General features: G+C 42.5%; 1 protein-coding gene across 4 annotated transcripts in view; it reads left to right on the forward strand.

Annotated features, from left to right (window-relative positions):
- Positions 1 to 3718: 3718 nt before the first annotated feature.
- The window catches only part of chek1 (checkpoint kinase 1), a 38314-nt gene continuing 15219 nt past the window's right edge, over positions 3719 to 26813 (forward strand). The window contains exons 1-9 of one of the 4 annotated variants that reach the window (XM_087976484.1): positions 3719 to 3763; positions 6381 to 6469; positions 6650 to 6873; positions 12401 to 12465; positions 13719 to 13788; positions 16769 to 16957; positions 19235 to 19339; positions 21315 to 21410; positions 24001 to 24112. In XM_087976484.1, the coding sequence (XP_087832610.1) occupies positions 6405 to 6469; positions 6650 to 6873; positions 12401 to 12465; positions 13719 to 13788; positions 16769 to 16957; positions 19235 to 19339; positions 21315 to 21410; positions 24001 to 24112 (926 nt within the window). In that variant the 5' untranslated portion in view covers positions 3719 to 3763; positions 6381 to 6404. Of the gene's footprint in view, positions 3764 to 4439; positions 5919 to 6380; positions 6470 to 6649; positions 6874 to 12400; positions 12466 to 13718; positions 13789 to 16768; positions 16958 to 19234; positions 19340 to 21314; positions 21411 to 24000; positions 24113 to 26813 lie in introns of those variants that run through there. The other 3 variants (XM_043676877.2, XM_043676876.2, XM_087976485.1) reach the window with 3 other exon arrangements.

The raw sequence follows: 26813 nt of genomic DNA on the forward strand, positions 1-26813 counted from the left end.
TAACCTGGTTTCACCTTCTTAAAATTGTCCTAATCCCTGTCCTAATGGAAGGTCCTCAGCCTGAAACATTGGGCTGGATTTTCAAGGAGTTAGAGATACTCTATGGAGGAGTACACATAACACTGAGGACCTATTTCCAGGATTCCTGACTCCATTCCAACACCAAGAATCTTCACCAGTACTGCTTAAGGACTGATCCTAGTTATGGGCCTGAACTCTGGCCTTCTGGACTCTATAAGTGATGGTTGGCACACCTTTGTTGACACCACGGATTCATCCTCAGTTTAAATGACTCTTGTTTACATCAGATATGTAATGACTATATTCTCTGGATGACGGAACCAATTTTCAAAATGCCATTCCTTTGTTGACCCTATGACCATGCCCAGCAAGTCCTAATATCCTCTATTCCATGCCCCAGAACATCAAGGTGGGCCTTTTTAACAGTGTGTCTTGGTCCTCAGCAACATCTACAGCTGCATCAGAGCTTTCTGAGACCAGGAGCCTTTGCTGTTGTTAGCATCCGCAGTTGGAGTACAGTCAGTTGGCCCTTCCTCCCAAGGTAGGAACAATGAACAGGGAAAATGTCATAGCTTCTGCTCCTCTGATCCAAGCACATGAAATCTAGCTCATTAACTCTGTTCTTTCTCAACTGATGCATCCTGACCATCAACACCCGCTGTTTATATTTAGCATTTTAATAAAAACGAAATTGCTGACAATCTCCCCAATTTCCAGTCGATGTGATTAAGTGATCCTGATCCATATCCGAGCCCAGCCCGAATAACTGCTCTCCCACCAGCCCATTGAGAGTGACCCCCTTGTTTTGAATCAGGTAAAAACAATGACTGCAGATGCTGGAAACCAGATTCTGGATTAGTGGTGCTGGAAGAGCACAGCAGTTCAGGCAGCATCCGAGGAGCAGGAAAATCGACGTTTTGGGCAAAAGCCCTTCATCAGGAATACAGGCAGAGAGCCTGAAGGATGGGGAGATAAGCTCAGTGTTATCTCAGAGTGGGGTGAGAGTGGGGAGAAAGTAGCATAGAGTACAATAGGTGAGTGGGGGAGGGGATGAAGGTGATAGGTCAGGCAGGAGAGTGGAGTGGATAGGTGGAAAAGAAGGTAGGCAGGTAGGACAAGTCGTGGGGACAGTGCTGAGCTGGAAGTTTGGAACTAGGGTGAGGTGGGTGAAGGGGAAATGAGGAAACTGTTGAAGTCCACATTGATGCCCTGGGGTTGAAGTGTTCCGAGGCAGAAGATGAGGCGTTCTTCCTCCAGGCGTCTGGTGGTGAGGGAGCGGCGGTGAAGGAGGCCCAGGAGCTCCATGTCCTCAGCAGAGTGGGAGGGGGAGTTGAAATGTTGGGCCACAGGGCGGTGTGGTTGATTGGTGCGGGTGTCCTGGAGATGTTCCCTAAAGCGCTCTGCTAGGATGCGTCCTGTCTCCCCAATGTAGAGGAGACCGTATTGGGAGCAACAGATACAATGAATGATATTGGTGGATGTGCAGGTAAAACTTTGATGGATGTGGAAGGCTCCTTTAGGGCCTTGGATGGGGGTGAGGGAGGAGGTGTGGGTGCAGGTTTTGCAATTCCTGCAGTGGCAGGGGAGGGTGCCAGGATGGGAGGGTGGGTTGTAGGGGGAGCATGGACCTGACCAGGTAGTCACGGAGGGAACGGTCTTTGCAGAAGGTGTAAAGGGGTGGCGAGGGAAATATATCCCTGGTGGTGGGGTCTTTTTGGAGGTGGCGAAAATGTCAGTGGATGATTTGGTTTATGCGAAGGTTGGTAGGGTGGAAGGTGAGCACTAGGGGCATTCTGTACTTGTTACGGTTGGAGGGGTGGGGTCTGAGAGCGGAGGTGCGGGATGTGGACGAAATGCGTTGGAGGGCATCTTTAACCATGTGGGAAGGGAAATTGCAGTCTCTAAAGAAGGAGGCCATCTGGTGTGTTCTGTGGTGGAACTGCTCCTCCTGGGAACAGATACGGCAGAGGCGGAGGAATTGGAAATACGGGATGGCATTTTTACAAGAGGTAGGGTGGGAAGAGGTGTGAAGAAGGGCTTATGCCCGAAACGTCGATTCTCCTGTTCCCTGGATGCTGCCTGACCTGCTGCGCTATTCCAGCAACACATTTTCAGCTGGGAAGAGGTGTAATCCAGGTAGCTCTGGGAGTCGGTGGTTTGTAAAAAATGTCAGTGTCAAGTCGGTCGTCATTAATGGAGATGGAGAGGTCCAGGAAGGGGAGGGAGGTGTCAGAGATGGTCCAGGTAAATTTAAAGGTCAGGGTGGAATGTGTTGGTGAAGTTGATGAATTGCTCAACCTCCTCGCGGGAGCACAAGGTGGTGCCAATGCAGTCATCAATGTAGTGGAGGAAGAGGTGGGGAGTGGTGCCGGTGTAATTATGGAAGATTGACTGTTCTACGTAGCCAACAAAGAGACAGACATAGCTGGGGCCCATACGGGTGCCCATGGCTATCCCTTTGGTCTGGAGGAAGTGGGAAGATTCGAAGCAGAAATTGTTAAGGGTGAGGACCAGTTCGGCCAAACGAATGAGTGTCGGTGGGAGGGTACTGTTGGGGACGTCGGCAGAGGAAAAAACTGAGGGCTTGGAGGCCCTGGTCTTGGCGGATGGAGGTATAGAGGGATTGGATATCCATGGTGAAGATCAGGAGTTGGGGAATGGGGAAACGGAAGTCTTGGAGGAGGTGGAGGGCATGGGTGGTGTCTCGAACGTATGTGGGGAGTTCCTGGACTAGGGGGAATAGGACAGTGTCGAGGTAGGTAGAAATGAGTTCAGTGGGGCAGGAGCATGCTGAGACAATGGGTCGGCCACGGTGGGCAGGCTTGTGGATCTTGGGAAGGAGGTAGAACCGGGCAGTGCAGGGTTCCCGGACTATGAGGTTGGAAGCTGTGGGTGGGAGATCTCCTGAGGTGATGAGGTTCTGTATGGTCTGGGAGATGACGGTTTGGTGATGGGGGGGGTGGGGTCATGGTCGAGGGGGCGGTAGGAAGAGGTGTCCTTGAGTTGGCGTTTGGCTTCAGCGGTGTAGAGGTCAGTGCGCCAGACTACCACTGCGCCCCCTTTATCCGCTGGCTTGATGGTGATGTTGGGATTGGAGCAGAGGGATTGGAGGGCTGCGCATTGTGAGAGTGAGAGGTTGGAGTGGGGGAGGGGGATAGACAGGTTGAGGCAGTTAATGTCCCAGCGGCAGTTGGAAATGAAGAGGTCGAGGGCAGGTAATAGGCCAGCGCGGGGTGTCCAAGTGGATGCAGTGTGTTGGAGGTGGGCGAAGGGCTCCTCGGAAGGACTAGCACTGTCCCTATGACTTGTTCTACTTGGCTACCTCCTTTTCCACCTATCCACTCCACCCTCCCCCTGCCCCTGACCTATCACCTTCATCCCCCTCCCCACTCACGCATTGTACTCTATGCTACTTTCTCCCCACCCCCACCCTCCTCTAGCTTATCTCTCCACCCTTCAGGCTCTCTGCCTTTATTCCTGATGAAGGGCTTTTGCCCGAAACGTCGATTTCGAAGCTCCTCGGATCCTGCCTGAACTGCTGTGCTCTTCCAGCACCACTGATCCAGAATCTGGTTTGAATCTCCCGCCGCAGTGACGTCACGGCCAGGCACGCGCTACCGTCGGCGCGATTACGTCACGGGGGCGGGTTGGGGGCACGCGGTGCGCGATGACGTCAATTGTGCGTGTTGGAGTCACGCAAGGCGCGAAAATCCATGGAGAGGCGGAGAGCTCGAGAGAGAGAGTGAGTGTGTGAGAGAGACGGACGGAGGGAGGGAGAGGAAGAAAGGAAGAAAGAAAGAAGAAGGGAGGGAGTGTGTATGAGAGAGGTGGAGGGAATATGTGTATGTGAGAGGGAGAGAGAGGAGAGAGATGGTGTGTGAGTTTTGTGAGAGGGGGAGGGAGAAGGAAAGATTGTGAGAAAGTTGTGAGGGAGGGACAGTGTGGGAGGGAAGGAGTGAGTGTGAGACTGGAGGGTGGTGGGAGTGAGTGAATGTAAGAGTGGTCGATAGAGTGAGAGAAACGGTTGGGGGGGGGGGGGGGAGCTGCTGCAGAGCCACAGAGGGAGATGGCAGTGTGTCCGACCCACAGGATCCTCCACTGGGCAGTGGGGGTGGTACACCGAGGGTGGCCAGCAGTGGGAGAGGGGGTAAGGGTTGGTGGGTGGGTCGGGTAGTGTTGGTGTCCAGATTTGGGGATGGGAGAGCCTTTGGGAGGGGAGATGAGGGTCCTCATTTGTAAGGAGAGAGAGTTCTAGGTTGAATATGCGAGGCAGAGAGTCGTAGTTTGGGTACAGACTTGGTGAGCGGGTCCTAGTTTGGGCACAGACTGAGCAGGTCCTAATTTTGTGCGATTTGGGATGGAAATTCCTGTTTCTGGTATTGTGGTAATTTGAGGGCGATGAAGTCTACATGGGGTGACTGTCCTGGTTTGTAGAATCATATCTTGCGGGGGAGGTCAGGGATGGGGGAGGTGAAATGGAAAGTTTTGGTTTTGGAGTGTTACTGGTGCTCAAGATGGGTTTAGTGAGCTTGCTCTTGCTGTCTGGTTGGGTTTACAATGACATTGTCTGGGCTGATGCTGCATCAAACCCACACGACATTTTAGCAAGGGAAGGTACCTACACAAATATGTTGATAAGAACATTCAAAAATTTATGTTGTGAGAGGATCTCATTTGTTTGACACAGTGATAGAATTGAGGAGCGTTGAGCAAGGAAAATACTAACCAGTGTTACTGTGAGATGTACTGGAACATCTTGGGCTGAAGAAATTTCAATAGTAGGGACATGTTGTCAGAAGTTAACATATGGTCTACAGGATAGATTACACTGAATTGATCAAGAATAGGCAGTTCTTTCCAGAATTCTATTGCTGAGAATTGGTTGTTGCACTCAATTTTTTTATTGTGAGGAGTTTCAGTAGTTGTTTTTGCACATTTTGTATTGAGAATCATGAGCTCAGTAGTAAAGGATATAGTTGCAGGATAGTTGTTGGCTACTTGCTTGACTTTGGCCATTTGGAATTGGTGTTCTCCCACTCAGGGTCGTTAATGCCTTTATATCAGTAAGGATAGAGGTTGCTGGAAATAAAAGTAGAAGAAACACATGAATTGTGAACTATTATTAGAGTGGTTTTTCTGCTTTGTGCTTTGAACCTCTGGTGAGTTGGGTTGCTGTCAATTACTCCATTTCTGTTTTACCATCTTTAACAAGCTAATGATTGTTGATTTGTAGTCCATGTGATATTTTGTTTGGGATGCTGCTAATGCAGATCTTGTGGTGGCGTACATTACATTAAAGTAGGTTAAAATGTCTAATGGAGGATTATGGGTAGTGATTGGAAGCCTGGTCAGAGAGGTAGTTTTGTTGAGGAGATGTTTAAATGTGGGTGAGAAGCTGTTACTTATCACTAAATAGGATTGTGATAAACAGTGGCCCAGAAGCTTGACAACAGTACCTGGGCCTAGCAATGTAACTCTTTAAAACTGCAAGAACAATTCTGAAGGAAATGGGTTTTCAATTGATCAAAACAGAAGTTCGTGCTGAAGCACTTCATGAATACATCTCAAGAAAATGAACATTACTGCACTTGCTGTAAAACTCAACATAAACTCAAAACCGTGTGCCCAAAATGCGTTGCTCCTTTTAAGTTTTCCTCCGCTCCCGTGAGCTGGAGCACAGGAATCTAAACTGGAAGAGTGCCCATAATATGTATTTGTCATTATCTTTGGAAGTCTTTGTCTTGATCTAACATTACAGGAGGTAAAGTACCTCATATCCAGCTGCCTGAAAAATTGTTCAAAAGCCAGATGTTTTCTCCAGCCAGCAGAACAAGATGAATGGAAGAAAGAAGAGCATAATTACAAATTTTTTTGGAATACAGCATGTGGTTATATAGGTACCTATTTAAATACCATCATTGTAAACGCCAAACAGTGCTTTTGGTGCCCTCATTCTGAAGACTTAATATTAAATAAAGGAATTAAATGTGAGGAATTTGTGTCACAGAATATTTTGCACATTAGTACAGGACAGATTACTGACCTCAGAATTAAAAGATAGAAGAACCTCAGGCCTGTTTGGTCACTTGAAAGTAAAATGGTTACCTTTATCACCTACCTGTTCTCAACTGATCCAGCAGGTATTCCAAATTCTGCCGTCATCCAGGCCCCAATGACGGTGATTTTAGACATCATAATATCCAGCTCTACATGAAATGATTGGGTGCTTAAGGTTAGCACCTGGAGGAGTTTTATTTGGAGGTGACAGAGGAAACGTTAAATCATTTCAAGTGAGGTTAATTCTTTTTCCTAATTTATTCTTTTCATTAGTATTGACGAATAACTTTCTCTATTTTCAGTATTCCTGGTGATTGCCTGGGAAGATGGCAGTTCCGTTTGTAGAGGATTGGGATCTGGTGCAAACACTAGGTGAAGGAGCATATGGCGAGTGAGTGTCAACTGCTTATTCGTGTGATTTGGAATTACAATAGGATCTCTTTTTAAATTGGCTAAAAATGAAACCTGCTGAAAAGTTACCTGTTTCTTTGAATATTTCTTAATTAGGTGCAGTACTGTTGACGTTCTTTTTCATGGTGCTGTAGCCTGAGCAGGTTTTGTTTGCCTTTAGGGTGCAATTGGCTGTGAATCGGAGAACAGAGGAGGCGGTTGCAGTGAAGAAAGTGGACACTGCGCGTGCTCTTGACTGTCCTGAGAACATCAAGAAGGAAATTTGCATCAATAAGATGTTGAGCCACTCAAATATTGTCCGTTTTTACGGACATCGTCGTGAAGGCAACATCCAGTACTTGTTTCTGGAGTATTGCAGTGGAGGAGAACTCTTTGATCGAATAGGTAGGAACCTTGTATAAACTTTGACATGGCAGGAAGTCTGAAAGCTTACAATTTAATAGCACCTTTTAATATGGTAAAATATCTCAGTGTTCCATATTCAAACAAAATTTGACAATGTCTCAGCAATTATTAGGGCATGGAACCAAAGGTGTGGTGAGAGAGGTAGATTTTTAAAGAAGGAGTAAGGGGTCTGGGGATGGAACTCTGTAGTTTGGGGGTGGTTCTCTCAATAGGTCAGATGGCTGGTTTGTGATGCAGAGTGATAGCAATGGCGTGGGTTCAGTTCCCACACTGGCTGACGTTACCATGAAGGATTCTCCTTCTCAAACTCTCCCTCGCCCAATGGGGCGAGGCCGTCAGGTTAAACTACTACCAGTCATCATCTCTGTAATGAGAGAGCAGGCCTATGGTCCTCTGAGACCTTGGTGACTTTCCCCCTCTGCACCTTGGACCCAGGCATCTGGTTGTGCAGTGGTTAAAGTTGGAGGTACATAAGAAGCCAAACTGTTGTATAGGTATCTTGGAGAAAGTTAAAGAAATAGGGAGGAGTGAGGCCAGGGAGGGATTTGAAAACAAGGAAGAAATATTGAAGAAACAAGTGCCCAGTATAGCTCAGAAAACAGAGGTTTTCAATGAATGGAACTCGACGTGAGTTGGGATATAAGCACCAACATTTTAAATTGGCTCAAGTTTACGGAGTGCAAATGATGGGCTGATGGCTAGGAGAATGTCAGAATAGTCAAATTTGGAGATAATGAGGAATAGGAGACAGAGTATTTTATAATTGATATCAAACTGGTAAATTTTACATGCTGGCTTATGTACAATGTTGAAGCTATTTCAATTTTCCAGTAAATGTTTGCTTGTTGAGACCATCTGGATAAAAATGCAGTGATTGAGCTATTCAAAGTTTTGTGGACAATAAGGTCTGGAATTTTCTTGCTCTTCACTTCATACTTTCATCTCCTTCCTTCAAGCTGCTCCTTAAAACCTGCGTCTTTGTTCAAGTTCTGTTGCTTATCCTAATATTACCTTCTGTCGCGCGGTTGTGAATTTTCTTTGCATATGTTTGCAGTATGAACACTGCTGAATTGCATTTCCACAGAATTTTCATAACACTGTCAGTGTTGGACCAGACATGAGGCAGAAGCTGAGTTAGCTAAAGCCTTTGATGCCATAACAAGCTACTGCTTCAGTTCCAGTGTAGGTTTCCTGCTGGTGAATGATGTCAATGGAGTGTTGGGTAGCAGGATATCGAGTAAGGTTTTGCTTGGCAGCCAGCAAGCTCTCAATATTAAGTTGTAAGATTTGCAGAGAATGCTCAATAGCCAAGATGTCTCCGTGTGGAGGTACCACTGGTAATCAGGCAGAGATGCTCTTTAAGAATCCTTTTAACTTTCTCTTGGAATTCAGATTTCTGTTAGAATAGTTTACATGTCCGGGGATGACTGTTTGATGATGCGCCTGCAAACTTCAGTGAGATGCTTTACTTTAATAAAGGTGCGAGATGAATGTAATTTGTTATTGTCATCTTGGAGTTAATCTATTATCTCTGCTGAGACAGTTAATCTGAACTGGGACAGTAAGATGTACCACGATTGACCTCAGTTCTTTGTATTTTTTCAATTTTGCGCATTTTTGACCTTGCTTACTCAGCCAGTCTTAACAGTCACAAATTTTAGTTTATCCCGTTAGCTGATTAAGTGAATCTTCCATGTATGCTGTTTCTCAACAGCAGTCTTGGGGAACATTATGATGCTGCAGTCTAAGCAAGGGCTGGAGGATGCGATTTAAGTTAAACGGTTAATACTAATGTGCAGCGAAGTACTTTAATTTTGGCATGAGTATTTTTCATTCTTTGACAATTTATAATTGAAAAATAAGGTAAAAGGATTGAAAAGTAGGGAAGTTCTGCTAAATCTCTATTGAACTTTGGTTATGCCACACTGTACTGTACTGTCTGTCACCATCTTTATATAAAGGGTTTCGAGGTACTGGAGAGGGTGGAGAGTAAACTTGCCAGTGTGTAATCTGAAATATATGAATGTTTCTATTGAAAGATTGGTCTCTCCTTATGTGGGGGGTTGTGGAAATTAGGTTGCAGGCTGACTTTTTGGAGATATTTAAGCTTTTGATAGAGTGATTACAGAGATAATAACCTCTTGTGAGGAAGGGCATAACTAGAGCCATCAATATAAAGTAGTCTAAAAAAAATTCAGTGGGCAGTTCAAAAGAAACTTTTCACATACAGCGGTAAGTTTGTAAAACTGGCTACCTCAGAGTTGTTGAAGGGAATGTTATGTGTGTTTAAGAGGAAACTAGTCAATTAAATCAGGGTGAGAACTAGGACCAGGAATAGACCATGTGGTCCTTCAAGCCTGTTCTGCCATTTAATAAGATCATGGCTAATCTTTTTGTGGAGAAAGTGAGGGCTGCAGATGCTGGAGATCAGAGCTGAAAATGTGTTGCTGGAAAAGCGCAGCAGGTCAGGCAGTATCCAAGGAACAGGAGAATCGACGTTTCGGGCATAAGCCCTTCTTCAGGACTCTTTTTGTAGACTCAGATCCACTTATCCACGTTCTCATCATGGCTTTAAAAAGGTTTACTGAACTAGCATCAACTACTTCACTGGGCAGGGAATTCCATAGATAAATAACCCTTTAGGTAAAGAAGTTCCTTCTCAATTCAGTCCTAAATCTGCTCCCTAGGATATCTGGTTGGCATGGACAAGTTGGACCGAAGGGTCTGTTTCCGTGCTGTACATCTCTATGACTCAACTTTTGAGGCTGTGCCCACTTGTCCTCGCTTCACCTGCCAGTGGAAACATCCTCTCTACTTCTATCTTGTCTATTCCCTTCATCGTTTTATATGTTTCTATAAGATCCCCCCTCAATCGTCTGAATTCCAATGAATATAATCTCAATCTATTCAGACTTTCCTCATAAGCCAGCCCCCCCTCAACTCTGGAATCAACCTAGTGAACCTCTAGCTGCACTCCCTCCAGTGCTAGTACATCCTTTCTCAAGTAAGCAGATCAAAACTGCACGCAGTAGTCCAGGTGCGGCATCACCAGCACCCTGTACAGCTGCAACATAACCTCTCTGCTTTTAAACTCAATCCCTTTAGCAATCGAGGATAAAATTCCATTTGCCTTCCTAATTACTTGTATCTGCAAACCAACCTTCTGTTATTCATGCACAAGGACACCCAGGTCTGTCTGAATAGCAACATGTTGCAACTTTTTACCATTCAAATAATAATCCTTTTTACTGCTATTTCTAACAAAATGTATGACATCACATTTATTTACATTGTATTCCATCTGCCAGACCTTTGCCCACTCAATGTATCTATGTTCCTGTATGCATTTTGCACTGCAATTTATCTTAGTGTCATCATGCAGGCTTTGACACGCTGCAACATGGTCCTCAACTCTAAATCATCCATGTAAATTGTAAATAATTGTGGTCCCAACACCAATCCCTGAGGCACAACAGTAGTCACTGATTGCTAACCAGAATAGCATTCATGTATCCCCACTCTTTGCTTCCTGTTAGTCACCAATCCTCTATCCATGCTAATACTTTACCCGTAACACAATGCATCCTTATCTTATTTAGCAGCCTCTTGTGCGGTACCTTGTCAAAGGCCTTTTGGAAATCTAGGTACGCCACATCCACTGGGTCCCCATTTTCCACCTTGCTTGTAATGTCTTCATAGAATTCCAAAAGATTTGTCAAGCATGACCTGCCCTTCATGAACCCATGCTGCATCTACCCAAGGGGACAATTTACATCAAGATGCCTTGCTTTGTTCCTTGATAATAGACTCGAGCATCTTTCCACTACAGAAGTTAAGCTGTCCAGTCTATAACTCCCCATCTTTTGTCTACTTTCCTTTTTAAACAGTGATGTCACATTTGTTGTTTTCCAATCTTCTGGGACTGCCCAACAGTGAATTTTAGAAAAGTTCCACCAGTGCACCTGCCATTTCTCCTGCCATCTCCTTTAGTACCCTGGGTGCATTCCATCAGAGCCAGAAGACTTATCCTGAGCACCATTAGCTTGCCCAACACTACCTCTTCCGTAATAATGATTGTTTCCAAGTCCTCACTTACCTTTGTCTCCTTATCAATTACTGGCATGTTATTAGTGTCCTCCACTGTGAAGACAAGCGCAAAATACCTGTTCAATGCCTCGGCCATTTCATCATATCCCATAACTAAATTCCCCTTCTCATCCTCTAAAGGCAATATTTATTTTAACCACTCCTTTTCGTTTTATATATTAATAGAAACTTTTGCTATCTGTCTTTATATTCTGTGCTAGTTTTTTCTGATGTTCTATCTTATTTTTCTTTATTGCTCTTTTTGTGTCTTTCTGTTGACCTTTAACGTTTTCCCAATCTTATAGTTTCCTGCAGTTCTTGGCCACTTTGTATGCCTTCTCTTTCAATTTAATAGTCTCCCTTATTTCTGAGACACCCCATAGCAGATTACCCCTTTTCTTACAGTTCTTCCTTTTGACTGGAATATACTTTTGCTGAGCGCTTTGAAAAATTGCATTGAAAGTCCTCCACTGCTCGTCACCTGTCCCACCATAAAATCTTTGTTTCCAGTCTACTTTAGCCAAGTCCTCCCTCATTCTATTGTAGTCCCCTTGTTCAAGCACAGGACCCTAGTATTGGATTTTATCTTCACACTCTCCAACTGTATTCTAAATTCAACCAGACTGTGATCACTCCTTCCAAGAGGATCCCTAACTATGAGGTCATTAATTATTCCTCTCACATTTCACAGGACCAGATCTAGGATACCTTGCTCCCTCGTCGGTTCCATTACATACTGGTTATCATAGAATCGTAGAACCCCTTCAGTCTGGAAACAGATCGTTCAGTCCAACGGGTCCACACCGACCCTCTGAAGAGCATCCCACCCAGACTCATTTCCCTACCCTATAACCCTACATTTCCTGTGGCTAACCCACCTAGCCTACACATCGCTGAACACTCTGGCAAATTTAGCATGGCCTGTCCACCTAATTTGCACGTCTTTGGACTGTGGGAGGAAAGGAGAAGGTCAGTACTGCAGATGCTGGAGATCAGAGTCTAACAGTGTGCTGCTGGAAAAGCACAGCTAGTCAGGCAGCATCCAAGGACCAGGAGAGTCAATGCTTTGAGCATGAGCTCTACATCAGGAAGATCCTTGGAAGCTGTCTAATTGGCTGTGCTTTTCCAGCACCACACTTTTCGACGACTGTGGGAGGAAACCGGAACATCCAGCGGAAACCCATCGTACATGTGAAGAGTGTGCAAACTCCAGTAGCCTGTGGGTGGAATTGAACCCACGTCCTTGGTGCTGTGAGGCAGCAGTGCTAACCACTGGCCCACCATGCCGCATTTTCAATAAGTATAACCACAGTCATGAGCTGATTGGGCCAAATGATCTGTTTTCTGTGCTCTCTAGCCTATGTAATTCCTAGGTAATAGCAGATTAATGCTGTGACTGATTTGGTTTGTATTCCTGTAGAACCTGATGTGGGTATGCCTGAAGTGGATGCTCATAGATTTTTCCTGCAGCTGATAGCAGGAGTGGTAAGTACCATTAATTCTTCATTGAAGAGAGATTTGTCCATCACCACACTGTCTGGTTAAATATGTTCTTGTGCAGTTTCCTCTTTGAGTCCACTCCCAAATAAAACATTTTGCTGTGGAAGCCCCTATAGGTCCAAGCTAAGCCTACTATTGTGTGTGATTCATGAAAGATTCTTTTTTTGCAATTGACAGCCCTTATTTATTTCTTTTGCTGAAAATGTTGATATCTCTATTACGTACTTCCTACTCTTACCCTAATCTGATAAGTTTCATCAACTTTGCTTTCAAATTTCTCACTACTTGGAACATTCTGATGAAAGGTTATTGACCTGAAACAGTTATTCTGTTTCTCTTTCCATTGAAGCTGTTTCTTCAGCATTCTCTGTTGTTAATTCAGATTTCCAGTATCTGCAGTATTTTGTCATAGTATCGTAGAATCCCTACAGTGTGGAAACAGGCCCTTCGGCCCGACAAGTCCACACCGACCCTCCAGAGTAAGCCACCCAGACCCATTCCCCTGCCCTATTGCTCTACATTTACCCCAGATTAATTCACTTAATCTGCACATCTTTGTGGTTGTGGGAGGAAACTGTAGCACCTGGAAAAAACACAAGCAGACACTGGGGAAGAACTGCAAACTTCACACAGACAGTTGCCCAAGCCTGGAATCGAACCCGGGTTCCTGGTGTGTGAGGCAGCAGTGCTAACCACTGTGCTGCCTTAACACCTTCTAATACTTGAGCTTCTAACACTAATTCTTTGTCTTTTTGGAATTATAAAAGAAAAACTATATATGCTTGAAACTAAGTGTGTTAATGGGATTTACAGGGGCATGCTACAGCAGTTTTCCTCTTGTGGCATTGCACAGTGTAACTAAAGGTGGAATATTGTAATGCTTACCTTCTTAGAAATATATTGTCTCAATGAGCTTTGTCTGCCAAAATTTGGTTTGTTCACCAACCAAGGCTTTAAAATACCAAGACTACCATATTCTATTTTAATCAAATGAGAAACACCAAAATATCCATTGGAAGTCATGCTTGAAGCCAAAGCATAGTAGATACACTGTAACCAGAGGTCTTAAGCACTCACTCAATAGCTACTTCTGACCTATTAGCTCTGCTAAACCTGCTGTGTTTGGATTTGTAGTTCTCACTTCAGTCTGTCATCACATTGTATTTTATGAGCCTGGAGATTGAGAAGAAGTTGTAAAGTAATTCAGGTTTAAAAGCTTCTATCTTTCTTCTTCCTAGGAATACCTTCATAGTATTGGAATTACTCATAGGGACATCAAGCCAGAAAATCTGCTGCTCGATGACCGAGGTATAGTACAGCAAAACTGATCTGTTCATCTTTCATTATGAAGGAGGCACAAAAACCAACCATTCTGATGGGGATGAGTTGGTTGGTCAGTTTAATTGTTACCCAGGTATTACATTAGGTTCTTAATCTCCGACTTTTCCTACGTAACTACTAAACTGAAGCAAGACATACTGATCTCGGAGTTAAATGGATACTTCTGGTAGGGGAAATGTCCAATAGCCACTTCAGTTTCTCAGGGAAATCCTTGGGAGTCTACCACATTTAGGATTCTACGACTCCTGTCTATGCTGCAGAAACCATTGTCTGGTTGTCAGAATATCCAGGCCAAAATGTGTAACGAGTCATGATAGCCAGATTTATACCAGCTGAGAAAGGCCTTAGTCCTATGCTGTGTGAAGTTTATTAAGCTTGAAAACAATAGGACGTGGGATGAGACTCTTACAGCCACTAGATAAGAGTCTTCTGTTGGACGTTACCCCTTCCATCAGTGTTGTTGCTTCGGTCTGTATTTTCTGGGACCGCTTGGAGTAGGAGTCGAACTCTGCACTTGATGACCATAAGGCAAAAGATGTGTCCCTTACATAAAGAGCAATTGGGAATGGGTAATAAATGTTGGCCTCGTTATCAATGCCCAAATCTCATGAACGAATAAAAGATAATACTGTAAGAAAGATGACTGTAGCTACATTTGTTTTTAAGCATCTGTCCACTCCCTACTCCCAGTTGATTTGATTTTCTATTTAGATGATAAACAATACCCTCTTAAAGATTGAATTAAACAATTAAGAAAGTTGACCCAGGAAAAGCTGGTTCTTGGATGACCTTTAGTGTTTTGAGGCATGCTGACTATGATGATCTTCACTTGATACTGAGTTATCAGAATTTCAGTATGAAGGAACAGTTGGCCTCAAAGCCTGTGAGTGAGGAGTATAGAATCAATCAGTGTTCCTGTCCCGATTACTGTTCGTGCTTTTCTATTTTTACAAAACAGTCGTTGTACAAAGCCTTGGACTTGTCTACAGGTTCCTCACTCTTCAATTTCTGATATTGAGGATGATCATTTTAGTGTGGAGCTAATGGGCTCCTGGTTCTTATGCACAGCTTATGTTAGTGCTTTCAGATGAGAGAGGATTGCAGCATGAATAGGCGCCCTTTGGCCCATTACGTTCTAGTTGGTCATCAGGCAACTATCTCTCATTCCATTTCCCATCACTAGGCCTATGGCCTTGTATGGTATTTCAAGTGTTCATCTAAATATTTAAATGTTGCTAGTATTGACTTTTGGGATCAATGGCCTGTTGTTATGCTATTCATGGAATATTTGTTTTTATTCATCTTTGGGATGTGGGCTTCATTCGCTGGGCCAGCATTTATTGTCCATCCTCATGGCCCTTGAGTGAGTGTTTTGTTGATGTGCTACAGTCTATTTCATGTAGATCTGCCCACAATTCTGCTGATAAGGGAGTTCCAGAATCTTGACCCAGCAAAATAGTAGGAATGGTGATCTGTGTCTAAGTCAGGATAGTGAGTGGCTTGGAAGAAAAGTTGCAGGTGATGGTGTTCTCATATTTACTGCTGCCTTTGTCCTTCTGCATAATAATCTTTGTGGGTTTTGAAGATATTGTCTAAGGAACCTTGATGAATTTCTGCAGTGCATCTTGTAGCTAGTACACACTCCTGCAATTGGGGGAATAATTCATCACAATTCTGACTGTGCTTTGTAGAATATGAACAGAGTTTGGGAAGTCAGGAGGTGAGCTCATCATTGTATGATTCATCGACTCGAGCCTGCTCTTGTAGCCTCACCACTTCAGTTCAGTTTCTGGTCATGATAGCCTCCAGGTTATTGGTGACGTGGCATTCAGTGATGGTTATGGCATTAAATGTTAATGATGGTTAAATTCTCCTTTGTTGGAGACGCTCATTGCCTGACATTTGTCTGGAGCAAGTGTTGTTACTTGTCCACCCAAACCTGGATATTGACCGGATCTTGCTGCATTTGAACATGGATTGCTTCAGTATTTGAGGACTCCCGAATGGTACTGAACATTTTGCAGTCATCAGCGTACCTCCCAACTTCAGACTTCATGATGGAGAGTAAGTCTTTGATGAAGCAGCTAAAGATTGTTGAGCTGAGGATACTACCTGAGGAACCCCTGCAATGATGTTCTGAAGCTAAGATGACTGACCTCAATCAACTGCAATCAATATTCCTTTGTGCCAGGTATAATTTAACCAGCAAAGTGTTTGGTTCCCATTGACTCCAGTTTTACTCAGACTTCTTGATGGCACGCTTGTTGTCAAGAGCAGAAATTCGATATAAACCTGAGCTTACCTTGGCTTAATTAAAATTTTATTTTTCCTTCCAGCTTTGTTTTGCCCCAAACCCCATCATAAAAGTTTATGTGCATAAATTCATAACCAACAAATTGGTGGAGGCAGGTGGTGGTTCATGTTCAATGAATGAAACTAGATGTAAGCAATGTGCACATGCTCCCTGATTTCCTGCTGCCCATAAACTGAGAAACAGCTCACTTCACTCCATGTCTTGTTTATATTGTCAAACAAGCAGACTGGTTGAGTAGAAGGAAGCCCTTACCTTGGATCAATGCAAGAAACATTCGACCTGTATTTACTTCCCTTTTTGGAGCTCTGTGCCAAGAATAGCAGAGCAGGCTCAACAGACCAAATGGTCTACTCTTGCTCCTATTTCTTCTTGTGAAAGTAGCCCTGGTTCACAGATCAGCGTATCACAGACGCTCAATTGGAGAGCCATAAACTGCAACTTTTGCAATCATTGGGAAGTTAGGCTTTAGCAGTGTCAGTGAGGTGTTGCTCGGCTGTTATTGACTGTGTGGCCAATGTCAGAGAACCCTGCAAATCTGCCACTGTCTATGTAAAAAGGCTTTATTGTTATTATGCCAATGTCCTTGACTCGATGTATAGCATCTCTAGCCATTTGTTTTTATTTCCCTTCTAGATAACCTGAAGCTTTCTGATTTTGGCTTGGCGACTGTATACAGGCACAATGGCCGTGAGAGGTTACTGAATAAGATGTGTGGCACTCTACCGTATGTTGCTCCTGAGTTGCTGAGGAGGAAAGAGTTCCGAGCAGAGCCTGTAGATATCTGGTCGTGTGGAATTGTTCTCGTTGCAATGCTGGCTGGAGGTTAGTTCAGTCTTTATGCAGAGAGATTGGGAAGGGTTTATCATGGTTGTTTAAGATTGTGGGGCTCAGAATTGTCTGTCTCTCTGTCTGCCTTTCTCACCCACCCCTTCTCCCTTTCTTTCTCTCCCCTCTCTCTCTGGCTGTTGGTCTTGTCCCTTCTCAGTCTGTCTGATATCCTATAACTGCTCTGCAATCGACTAGTTAGATCACAAATGTTTAACAGATTACTTTGCCTCTGTTAGCACACTGATTGCTGTTCTCACATTGCTGTTTGTTGCAGTCCCCCAGAGCTGACACTTTGGAGTGAACTTTGTAAGTGCAGGTAGTCTATTTCACATCAGAGAGTTTTCAAATAATAGCTTTCAACCTTTACTGACATAGCTCACCGTGTTTCTTTCCCACAATTTTTGTGCAATAGTGGAAGGCAGTGGCAGAGTAAGAATAGGAATCTGAGAATCTAGAAGCTGAGAAGGTGGTAAACTGGGAATCAAGAATTCCAGGCTAGTGTTCTGGGACATATGTTTGAATCCTGCTGTTGCAGATGGTGAAATTTCAATTCAATAAAAATCTAGAATAAAAGCTAGCCACATTGTGACTTGTAACCATTGCCTGAGTGCTGTAAAAACCCATTTTATTCACTGGCATCCTTCATGGAAGGACCTTTGTCCTTACCTAATTTGACCTTCATGTGATTTCAGATTTACAACAGTGCAGTTGCCTCTTAACTGCCCTCTAATGGCAATTAAGGATGCGCAAAAAAAATGTTGGCTTAGCCAATGGTGTCTTCATCACATGGATGAATTTAAACAAAGAGAGGAGATGCAAGATGAAGCATAATTCTGTATGTGAAATGTGGAAAAGTAAACAGCAAGTATTTGTGATCCAAAATTTGAACACCCTTAATGAATGATTTTGCTTTGTCTTTCTTTGCAACACCAGAAGATGCAAATACCAATTCCTGAATTACTGATTGCATTGGACATCATGTCCACTGACATGAACAATTTTCAATCTGGGGAAAAAATGGAGAGTTTTTTTTGTTTGGGTCAGTTGTTGCTGTTTGAGTGAGATTTTCTGGATTTTGTCACATTGCCAATGAAGAATGTGTGTGTCCATGTCAGGATGATGTGTCAAGTGGAGGTGATGGTGTTCCTAGATACTGGCTGTCTTTGTCCTCCTGGGTGGTAGAGCCACCAGTTTGGGAATTCCTGGCAAAGGAGCTTTGATTAAGTTGCTTTAGTGCTTCCTAAAGATGGTACAGACCACCTCCGTGCTGCAGTGCTGGAGGAGTGCATGGATGTTTAAGACAATGAAATAAAATCAAAGAACAGCGGATATTGGGAACCTGAAATAAAGAGCTAATGTTTCAAGTAAGGTATGATTCTTATTCGGAACAGTTCTAAAGTACAGTCATTGGACTCAGTGTTAACTCTGTTTCTTTCTCCACTGATGCTATCAGAATTGCTGAACTTCTCCAGCACTTTCTGTTTTATTTAAGGCAGCAAATTGGTTGTGAATTAATTTGATTGTTTTGTCCAGCATGGGTGTTGTTCATTTAACTGAGAGATTTTCAAAGCTGCAGTGAGCATTTATTTGGGCAGATTTCAATTCCACCATGTATAATTATTGTCCTTTTGAGAAGGGAGAGTAATGATACTTCACTGACATTAGAGGGTGCTAGTGTTCAGAGCACTGTTTTATTTCTAACTAAGTCAGGGACTGCTGCCTGTTTATGGGAGGTGTTTACTCAACAAGGTTGCAGGTGGTGTGAACTTGCATTGATCCAACTGATTGAACAACTTTGAATTCTATCTCATATCAAATAGATGTCAAGTCACAACTGTGCTTTTATTTGATTTGCTACCTTTGAAGCTTTTTGTTAAAGCAGTTTTCAAATTTTGTGTGAAAGCTACTGTGTAAGTTTTGAGTTCCAAACTTTATGTTGAACAGGATGAAGGTGGTCCTGAGTCTTTTTATCTTTTGTAGCAAGTATTACAGCATGGGACCTATTGTGGTTTAGTTTCTTTTTACTGCAGTTAGAATTTTCCACTTTATTTTAAACTTAACAGACACGTAGCAACCTAGAAATTATCCCAAAGGCTAATCAGAAGTTATCCTGAAGCCAAGTGAAAAAAATTTGAGAGTGTTGCACTTTGAAATGAATAGGCAGGCACAACAATGAAAAATAGAGTGGATTTTCACCCAGAAGATGCTCAATTGTTAGAATGTATTTTTTGATTATTGTTCATTTTTGCTGACAGATATTCTATGTTGCAGAGCTACCCTGGGACCAGCCTGCGGATAGTTGTCAGGAGTACTGTGATTGGAATGAGAAGAAACTATACCTAACACCATGGAAAAAGATTGATCCTATTCCACTGAGTAAGGAAATGATCAGGGATCTACTCCTTGGACAATCCACAGTTGGGAATATCTCTTGACATATTTAAAGTGGGCAAGCACTGCTGCTTTTTCTGGGTGTTTGTGATTCAATGAGTAGCACTCTCGCCTTTGAGTCAGAAGGCTGCAGGTTCAATTCCTGCTGAGAGATCTGAGCATGTAATTCTGGAGGCACATGTCATTGCAGTGCTGTATTGTCAGAAGTGCTACCTGTTTTCTTATTTACTTGACTGACAAGGCAGGCCAAGGAGTTGCCTTGCTATGTATTTTAAAATATTTTAAACTGTGTTCTATATTGTTAGACTTTTTGTTTGTTTTAGTTTTTTCTTTTTATTGTTAAAGGAAATCCATAGTCTTTTGTGTCTCTGTTTCAATGAGTGTCCACCAATTAACAATAAAAAATTTCACTCTGACATCTGATTTGTCCATTAGTGACATCAGCTGAGATCATGACACCTATACTATATAATAGTTCGATTCATTTTGTCATGAAGGTTCCTTCTTCTCAACCCCTCTTTTTTTCTGAAGCATGGTGATCCTCAAGTTAAACCATGACCAGCCACACCCTTCTAATGAGAGAGTAGCCCTATAATCCTTGGGAACTATGGTGACTTTGCTTGTTTACTCCTTTTAAGTTAAAAGGAGGAAATAAACTTTCCCTGTTGATGGGGAGGTGTGATATCCTAACATCAGAGCAAGTGAATTGTTTTGAAGTGTTGTCATTATCTCTGGAGGCAAGCCCGGCAACTAAATAGCATAGAACAAGGTTCCGCAAATTGTAATGAAATGATCAGTTTGTCTGCTGATTGAGAGGTGAGTGTTGGCCAGAGCAACAGGACAGCTTCCCTGAACTTTACATTACCTGAAATGGGTTGATTATTAACTTGGGCACTGTCTGTGTAAGATCACCCTTCAGTTTGCTGTGAGCAAGTTTTGCTTGACGTTGAACACAAGCGAAATAGTGAACTTCTTAAGCATCTGTTCCCTACGGTGAGCTAAATTTCAAGCTTTGTCCTGTGTAGAAATGACTATTTTTAATTGATCCTATTCCAGCGTTGATGCAGGAATCATGAACCCAGTTATGCACCTGTCATTGTGTCAATGACAAACATGCATTATTGTTGTAATAATCACCCAAAGAGAATGAATACCAATATTCATTTCATAATTGCCTTCAGTAGGAACTTTCTAAGCCTTAACTAAATCTTTGGAGATGAGTAATTGCTCCAGACTTTAATCTTCTTGTCTTCCTTAATTATTCCCCAAAAAATAGCCACTACCTTTCCTTGGTGTTCCAGCAGCCATGTGGATTTGTGACATATTTACAAACGTGTACACCTGTATTTGGGTTTTCTTGTCAGACAGCCCTGAATAATATGAGTTTTGCAGATTGAGAAGTGATTGAATGAGACATTTAAAATAATTAAGAAATGCTTTGGTAGAGGAAGCGAATCTATTTCTCTGGCGAAGGAAGCACAAGATGAGTTGGCCCATCCTTAAAATTAGAATTAGATCATTCAGTGTTGATGTCAGGAAACATCTTTTCTCAGAAAGGCTGTTGAGAGGGTGGAGCCAGTTGAAAAGTTCAAAACTGTGATTGACAGGTTTTTGTTAGATGAGATCTCTGAAGATTAAGGAGTTGGAATTGATATTTGATATAATTAAAATGGCTGACCTGGCTTAGGATGGGTTGAACAGTTTACTCCTGTTCTTTTGTACTTGATGCCCTTTCCTATGCCCTGTTGGCATAGTGGGGCACTCCAGTTATTCTACTTTTCGTAAACTAACTTTACTGATGTAGAGCTCAGATGCTTTAGCTGCAGTGTAACAGCAGGTTTATCTTACAGATGGAAAAACGGCAAGTAGGAGGCCTTTACACCTTGCTGTACGTTGACTGGAGCTCATTCCATTGAGACTTGTTGACATTACGTTTTGTATGTTTGTCTGGTTTACGTAGGTCTGCTGAACAAAGTTCTCATTGAAGGTCCAAAGAACAGAGCCACGATTTCAGATATTAAAAAGGACAGGTGGTTCATTTACCAATTTAAAAGGGGTAAGTTAACGTGACCAAGTACTTGTATCTTTCTTTGCCCAAGCCGTAACTGATGTAGATTGAACACAGATCATGAAGGAAGTACAATTAGTCCCTTTATGATATTTAACTGAAGCAGCATTTGAATGCTCAGTTTGTTAGCAAAATGTGGTGATTCCAGCTAATGGTGGAGGCCAGCCTCTGTTCTCAGACTATGTCTCTGGTCCCAGATACTCAAATGTGAGGAAACATCCTGTTAGCATTTACCCTTTCAAGCTTGTTAAGAATGAAAAATATGTAAGGAATTTGTTTCAATGAAATCACCTTTCATTCTTCTAAACTCTATTGAGAAGAGTCCCAAACTTTGCTCAAAAGACTATCTCTCCATCCTGGGATCATCCTAGTGAACATTCTTTGAACTACCTTCAATGAAATATCTTAAGCGAACTAAACTAAACCATATATGGTCTCACCAGCACCTACCATTGCAGTAAGACATCCCGACTCTTATACTCCAACCTCCTTGAAATAAGGGCCAACATTTCATTAGCCTTCCTGATTACCTGCTGTGCAAAAACAATGACTGCAGATGCTGGAAACCAGAGTCTAGATTAGCGTGGTGCTAGAAAAGCACAGCAGTTCAGACAGCCTCCGAGGAGCAGTAAAATCGACGTTTCGGGCAAAAGCCCTTCATCAGGAATTGTGCTTGTGTGCTAGATTTGTGTTCCATAAGTGAGTATCTGCAGGTCCCTTTGTGTTGCAGCTTTCTGCAGTTTTTCTCCGTTTAAATAATAATCTGTTCTTTTGCTCTCCCTTCTAAAATGAGCATTAGATTTTCCATGTGTGTGACTTGGTAAAGTTTAATTATGAAGAAAGATGGATCTGTTGAGATTGTTTTCTTTGGGACAGAAGAAACTGAGGAGAGATTTCATTGAGGATTATAAAATTATGAGTGACCTCAAAAGTGAATAGAAAGGAGCTATTTTCCTTAGTGGTGGTGTCAATATCATGGACATAGAATAAAGTTATTGGTAGGATTAGAGGGGAATTTGTGGAGAATTTTGTTTTTACTCAGTCTGGTGGGGATGTGAAACTGACTACCTGAAAGCAGTGATAGAGACAGAAACTCTTCCTCACATTTAATAAGTAACTGGAGATGTAATGATCTACAAAATGACACTCAAAGACCTGAAAAGTGGGATTAAGCTGAATGACTCTTTTGCAATTGGCATAGGTACAATGGGCTGAATGGCCTCATGGGCTGTATATGTCTGAGATTCTAAAATTTTATTCTTTTCTGTCCCTACCAAGTACTGACAGATGCATTGTGTATGCCCTGAACTTTCTGCTTTGAGTTTGGGTGTCGTTGGCTGGGCCAGCATTTATTGCCTATCTGTAATTGCTCAGAGGGCAGTTAAGAGTTAACCACATTGCTGTGGGTCTGCAGTCTCAAGTACCAGATTAGGTAGGGATGGTAGTTTCCTTCCCTAAAGGACATTAGTGAACCAGATAGGTTGTTACTAAAATCAACAGTGGTTACATGGTCAGCATTAGGCTAGCTTTTATTCCAGATTTTTATGAATTTAAACTTTGCCACTTGCCATGGCACCAGGTCCCCAGAATGTTACCTGCGTTTCTGGATTAATAATCTTGCAATAACGCCACTAGCCCCTGTAGTTGGAAATTTTTGAAGCACTATTAAATTCAGTTGGAAATGAGAAGTGGTAACAGTTTGTTGCAGGCTATGCTACTGTTTCTCCCAATTGAGAAGATTGTACTCCCAATCTGATAGGAGTACAGGAGATAAGTGTAGCCTTTTACAAAGAGAATTGGATTGCTTTTGTGTTGTCCTCTTCAGGAAAGGGAATTGGCATTCGGTCACAATTATGTTGAGGTGCTCAGGAAAATTGTTTTTGTTTTCACCCACTAGTGAAAGGTACACTATTTGAAACTCAATGTATGGTCACTTCACCCATTGAAACTTGTACTGTTTCCCAAGTACCCACTGTCCTGTTAGAACAGTCATTTTCATTTTGAGCTTCTGTCTTTGCTAAAACAACTATTCAAAACGACTTTTACACGTTGTTCAGCAAAACTATATACTCTCCCTATTGCTTCGTAAGCTGTTTTGTGTAAAGTTTTTTTTTAAACCTTGGTTCCTACTTCAATTCATTAATTCGGAGTAGTATTGTTGCTGCATGTTGTCTGTGACCATGAAGGCCACATCCTTGTTCTGAACCACTTGCTTTCTAGCCTGCATTGCATAAACTTTGTGTGTTGTATTTTAGTCCTTTGCAATTTGGAATAATATTATTCTGCCCTGAACGCACACATGCACACACACACGCTGCAATGTTTCTATGTTCTCAGAGAACACTGAGAATGAGATCAGAATTCTGTCCACATGCTTTTTTCCCACTTTGTTGACTGGACATTGAATTGGGAAAGAAATACAGGTGGATTACTGTTGCAGTGTGACTGAAACCTGATTAAATGACAAACTTTACCCTGAGAGTAAAGGACATGTTGTAATGTGCAGGACTTCTATTATGTGCAATGAAATCAAATCTTTTGACTGGGCACTCTGTTTTTTTCTGTTCCTTTCTTCCAGGTGTGAAGAGAACACGGTTATCTTCTGGTAGTCCCACTGACTCTCAGGGGCCTTTTACTAAACAAATTCATTCTAATGTGGATCTATCTCCTGCCAGTGGTCTGCCCTGGAGGTAAATTCATCTGAAAAATTATACATTGAGCTAATGTCACTTGCAGTAACCCCAGAACTGACCCTTTATTTATTTATGAATAGGTTGATGGAATGTATTAATGTTTATAGCCCAGGTCTCAGTTCCTTAAGCACTTTGATTCAAGGCAGTCGTTTTATATGAATCTCAAATTTTGTGAATTGCTTGGAGTGCTGGGTCCAGGGTCCGCTCAATCGCTGCATAACTCAGGCAATGTCCTGTAGTCTCAAATCACTTCCTACCTTGTGTTTGATACTTAAAATGGAAGAATGGAGTTTATTTTGTGTAACACTCAGATTGGGTGATTCCCTGTGTTTAAATAAAAATGCGCAGAGCAGTTGTTTGAATTGTGGGAATAATTGCACAATGAGCCTATTAACACAAGACTAACTAGATTTGGTTAAGCTGTTATTCCTAATGTGTACACAATTGTGTAAGTTATGATGGGATAGTTTGGTCCATGAATTTATCCCTCTGTTCAAATAACCTCCTCGAAAGAAAACTAGTGTTTTTGAATTTGGTAGTTTCCTATTGGATTAAAAAGTTTATTACTTGGAGTAAGAATGCTAATTTCAATATTGATTAATTCCAATGAATTTATATTTTTCCAAGTTCCATGGATAAATTTTGAAGTAGGAATCTGACTTCATCTTTAATTTTTGATGCACCTGTGTAAGGACTCCCCATTTCTATCTGGTAAAGTTTGTCTTTACTTAGAGTGTGGAAACAGGCCCTTCGGCCCAACAAGTGCACACCAACCCGCCAAAGCGCAACCCACCCAGACCCATTCCCCTACATTTCACCCCTTCACCTAACACTACGGGCAATTACAGCCAATTCGCCTAACCTGCACATTTTTTGGACTGTGGGAGGAAACCGGAGCACCCGGAGGAAACCCACGCAGACACAGGAAGAATGTGCAAACTCCACACAGTCAGTCGTCTGAGGGAATTGAACCTGGGTCTCTGGCTCTGTGAGGCAACAGTGCTAACCACTGTGCCACCCATTTTTTTTTTCTTTTCTTAAAATATTTCTTTCTCACTGGACAACCTGAGAAGCTACTAACTTGTATTTCTTCCTTAACCGGAAATGCTCCGCCCCACCCCACCCTGCCCCGCCCCCTTCAGACTGCCTCCTCTTTCACCAAAACAAAGCCCCCAATATTCTTAAATACTTCTTTATAGCTGATGATTCTTTTTGCTTTGTGTTAAAAGGAAGAGCTTGCTTTTATATGGAATCCTTCCCAGTATCGGAACGACCCAAACTCTTTACTGCCAGCAAAGTATGATTAAAATGTAATTGTGGTTGTAACCTAGGGAACATAATAACCAATATATGCATAACAATGTCCAATAAATAGTAATGTGATAGTGAATTTTGAGAAGATTTGTAGCTCAGGTTGAGGTTCTGGATGTAGGTTTGCTCGCTGAGCTGGAAGGTTTGTTTTCAGATGTTTTGTCATCATACTCGGTAACATCTTCAGTGAGCCTCCGGATAAAGCACTAGTGGTGTAGCCTGCTTTCTATTTATATGTTTGGATTTCCTTGGATTGGTGATGTTATTTCCTGTTCTTTTTCTCAGGGTGTGATAAATGGGATCCAAGTCAATGTGTTTGTTGATAGAGTTCTGGTTGGAATGCCATGCTTCTAGGAATTCTTGTGCATGTCACCATAGGAAATGATATCGCCAACCCAAGGAAGTCCAAACATATAAATAGAAAGTGGGCTACACCACCAGTGCTTCATTTGGAGGTTCACTGAAGATGTTATCTAGTATGGTGACGAAAAGTCTGAAAATAAACCTTCCAGCTCAGCGAGCAAACCTACATCCAGAACAATGTGATAGGTTATTAGTCTCCTTTGTTTAGGGATAGTTATTACACGGTCTTTGGGAGATTTCATCTGCTGTTCGTAATATCTTATTGGAAAAAGGCCATCTGCAACTGTTCAGCACTCCCTCAGTACTGATGTGATGGTGTTATACTAAATGGTATGATTGGGCCTTTTTTATTTAATTTGCTCATGGGATGTGAGTGTTATTATCCATCCCTAATTGTGCAGGAGGTGTTGGTGGTAAGCTACCTCTGGAATCACCTGAGTGTAGGGACCCACCCACTGTGCTGTTAGCAATGGAACCCACAACTTCCAATTGGGGTGAGAGTGCTGCCTTTGGCATTCGTACAGTTAATGTTTGTAAATGCTCAATATTTGTAATATTTTGTGTCCAGAATTGAATCCTATCATGGAGTCATAGAGATGTATGGTAAGGAAACAGACCCTTCAGTCCAACTCGTCCATGCCAACCAGATAACCTAAAGTAATGTAATCCCATTTGCCAGCACTTGATCCATATCCCTCTAAACCCTTCCTGTTCATATACCCATACAGATGCCTTTTAAATATTGTAATTGTACTAGCCTCTACCACTTCCTCTGGCAGCTCATCCATACACGCACCACCCTCTGCTTGAAAAGGTTGCCCCTTAGGTTCCTTATAAATCTTTGCCCTCTCGCCTTAACTCTATGCCCTCTAGTCCTGGACTCCCCCACCCCAGGGAAAAAAACCTTGTCTATTTACCCTATCAATGGCCCTCATGATTGTATAAACATCTATACTGGCATCCCTCGGCATTTGACGCTCCAGGGAAAACAGCCCCAACCTAATCAATCTCTCCTTATAGCTCA

Source organism: Chiloscyllium plagiosum, unplaced genomic scaffold, assembly GCF_037043375.1.
Source record: "Chiloscyllium plagiosum isolate Xiang-an unplaced genomic scaffold, Cpla_swu_hap1 HiC_scaffold_29, whole genome shotgun sequence".
Taxonomy (NCBI): domain Eukaryota; kingdom Metazoa; phylum Chordata; class Chondrichthyes; order Orectolobiformes; family Hemiscylliidae; genus Chiloscyllium; species Chiloscyllium plagiosum.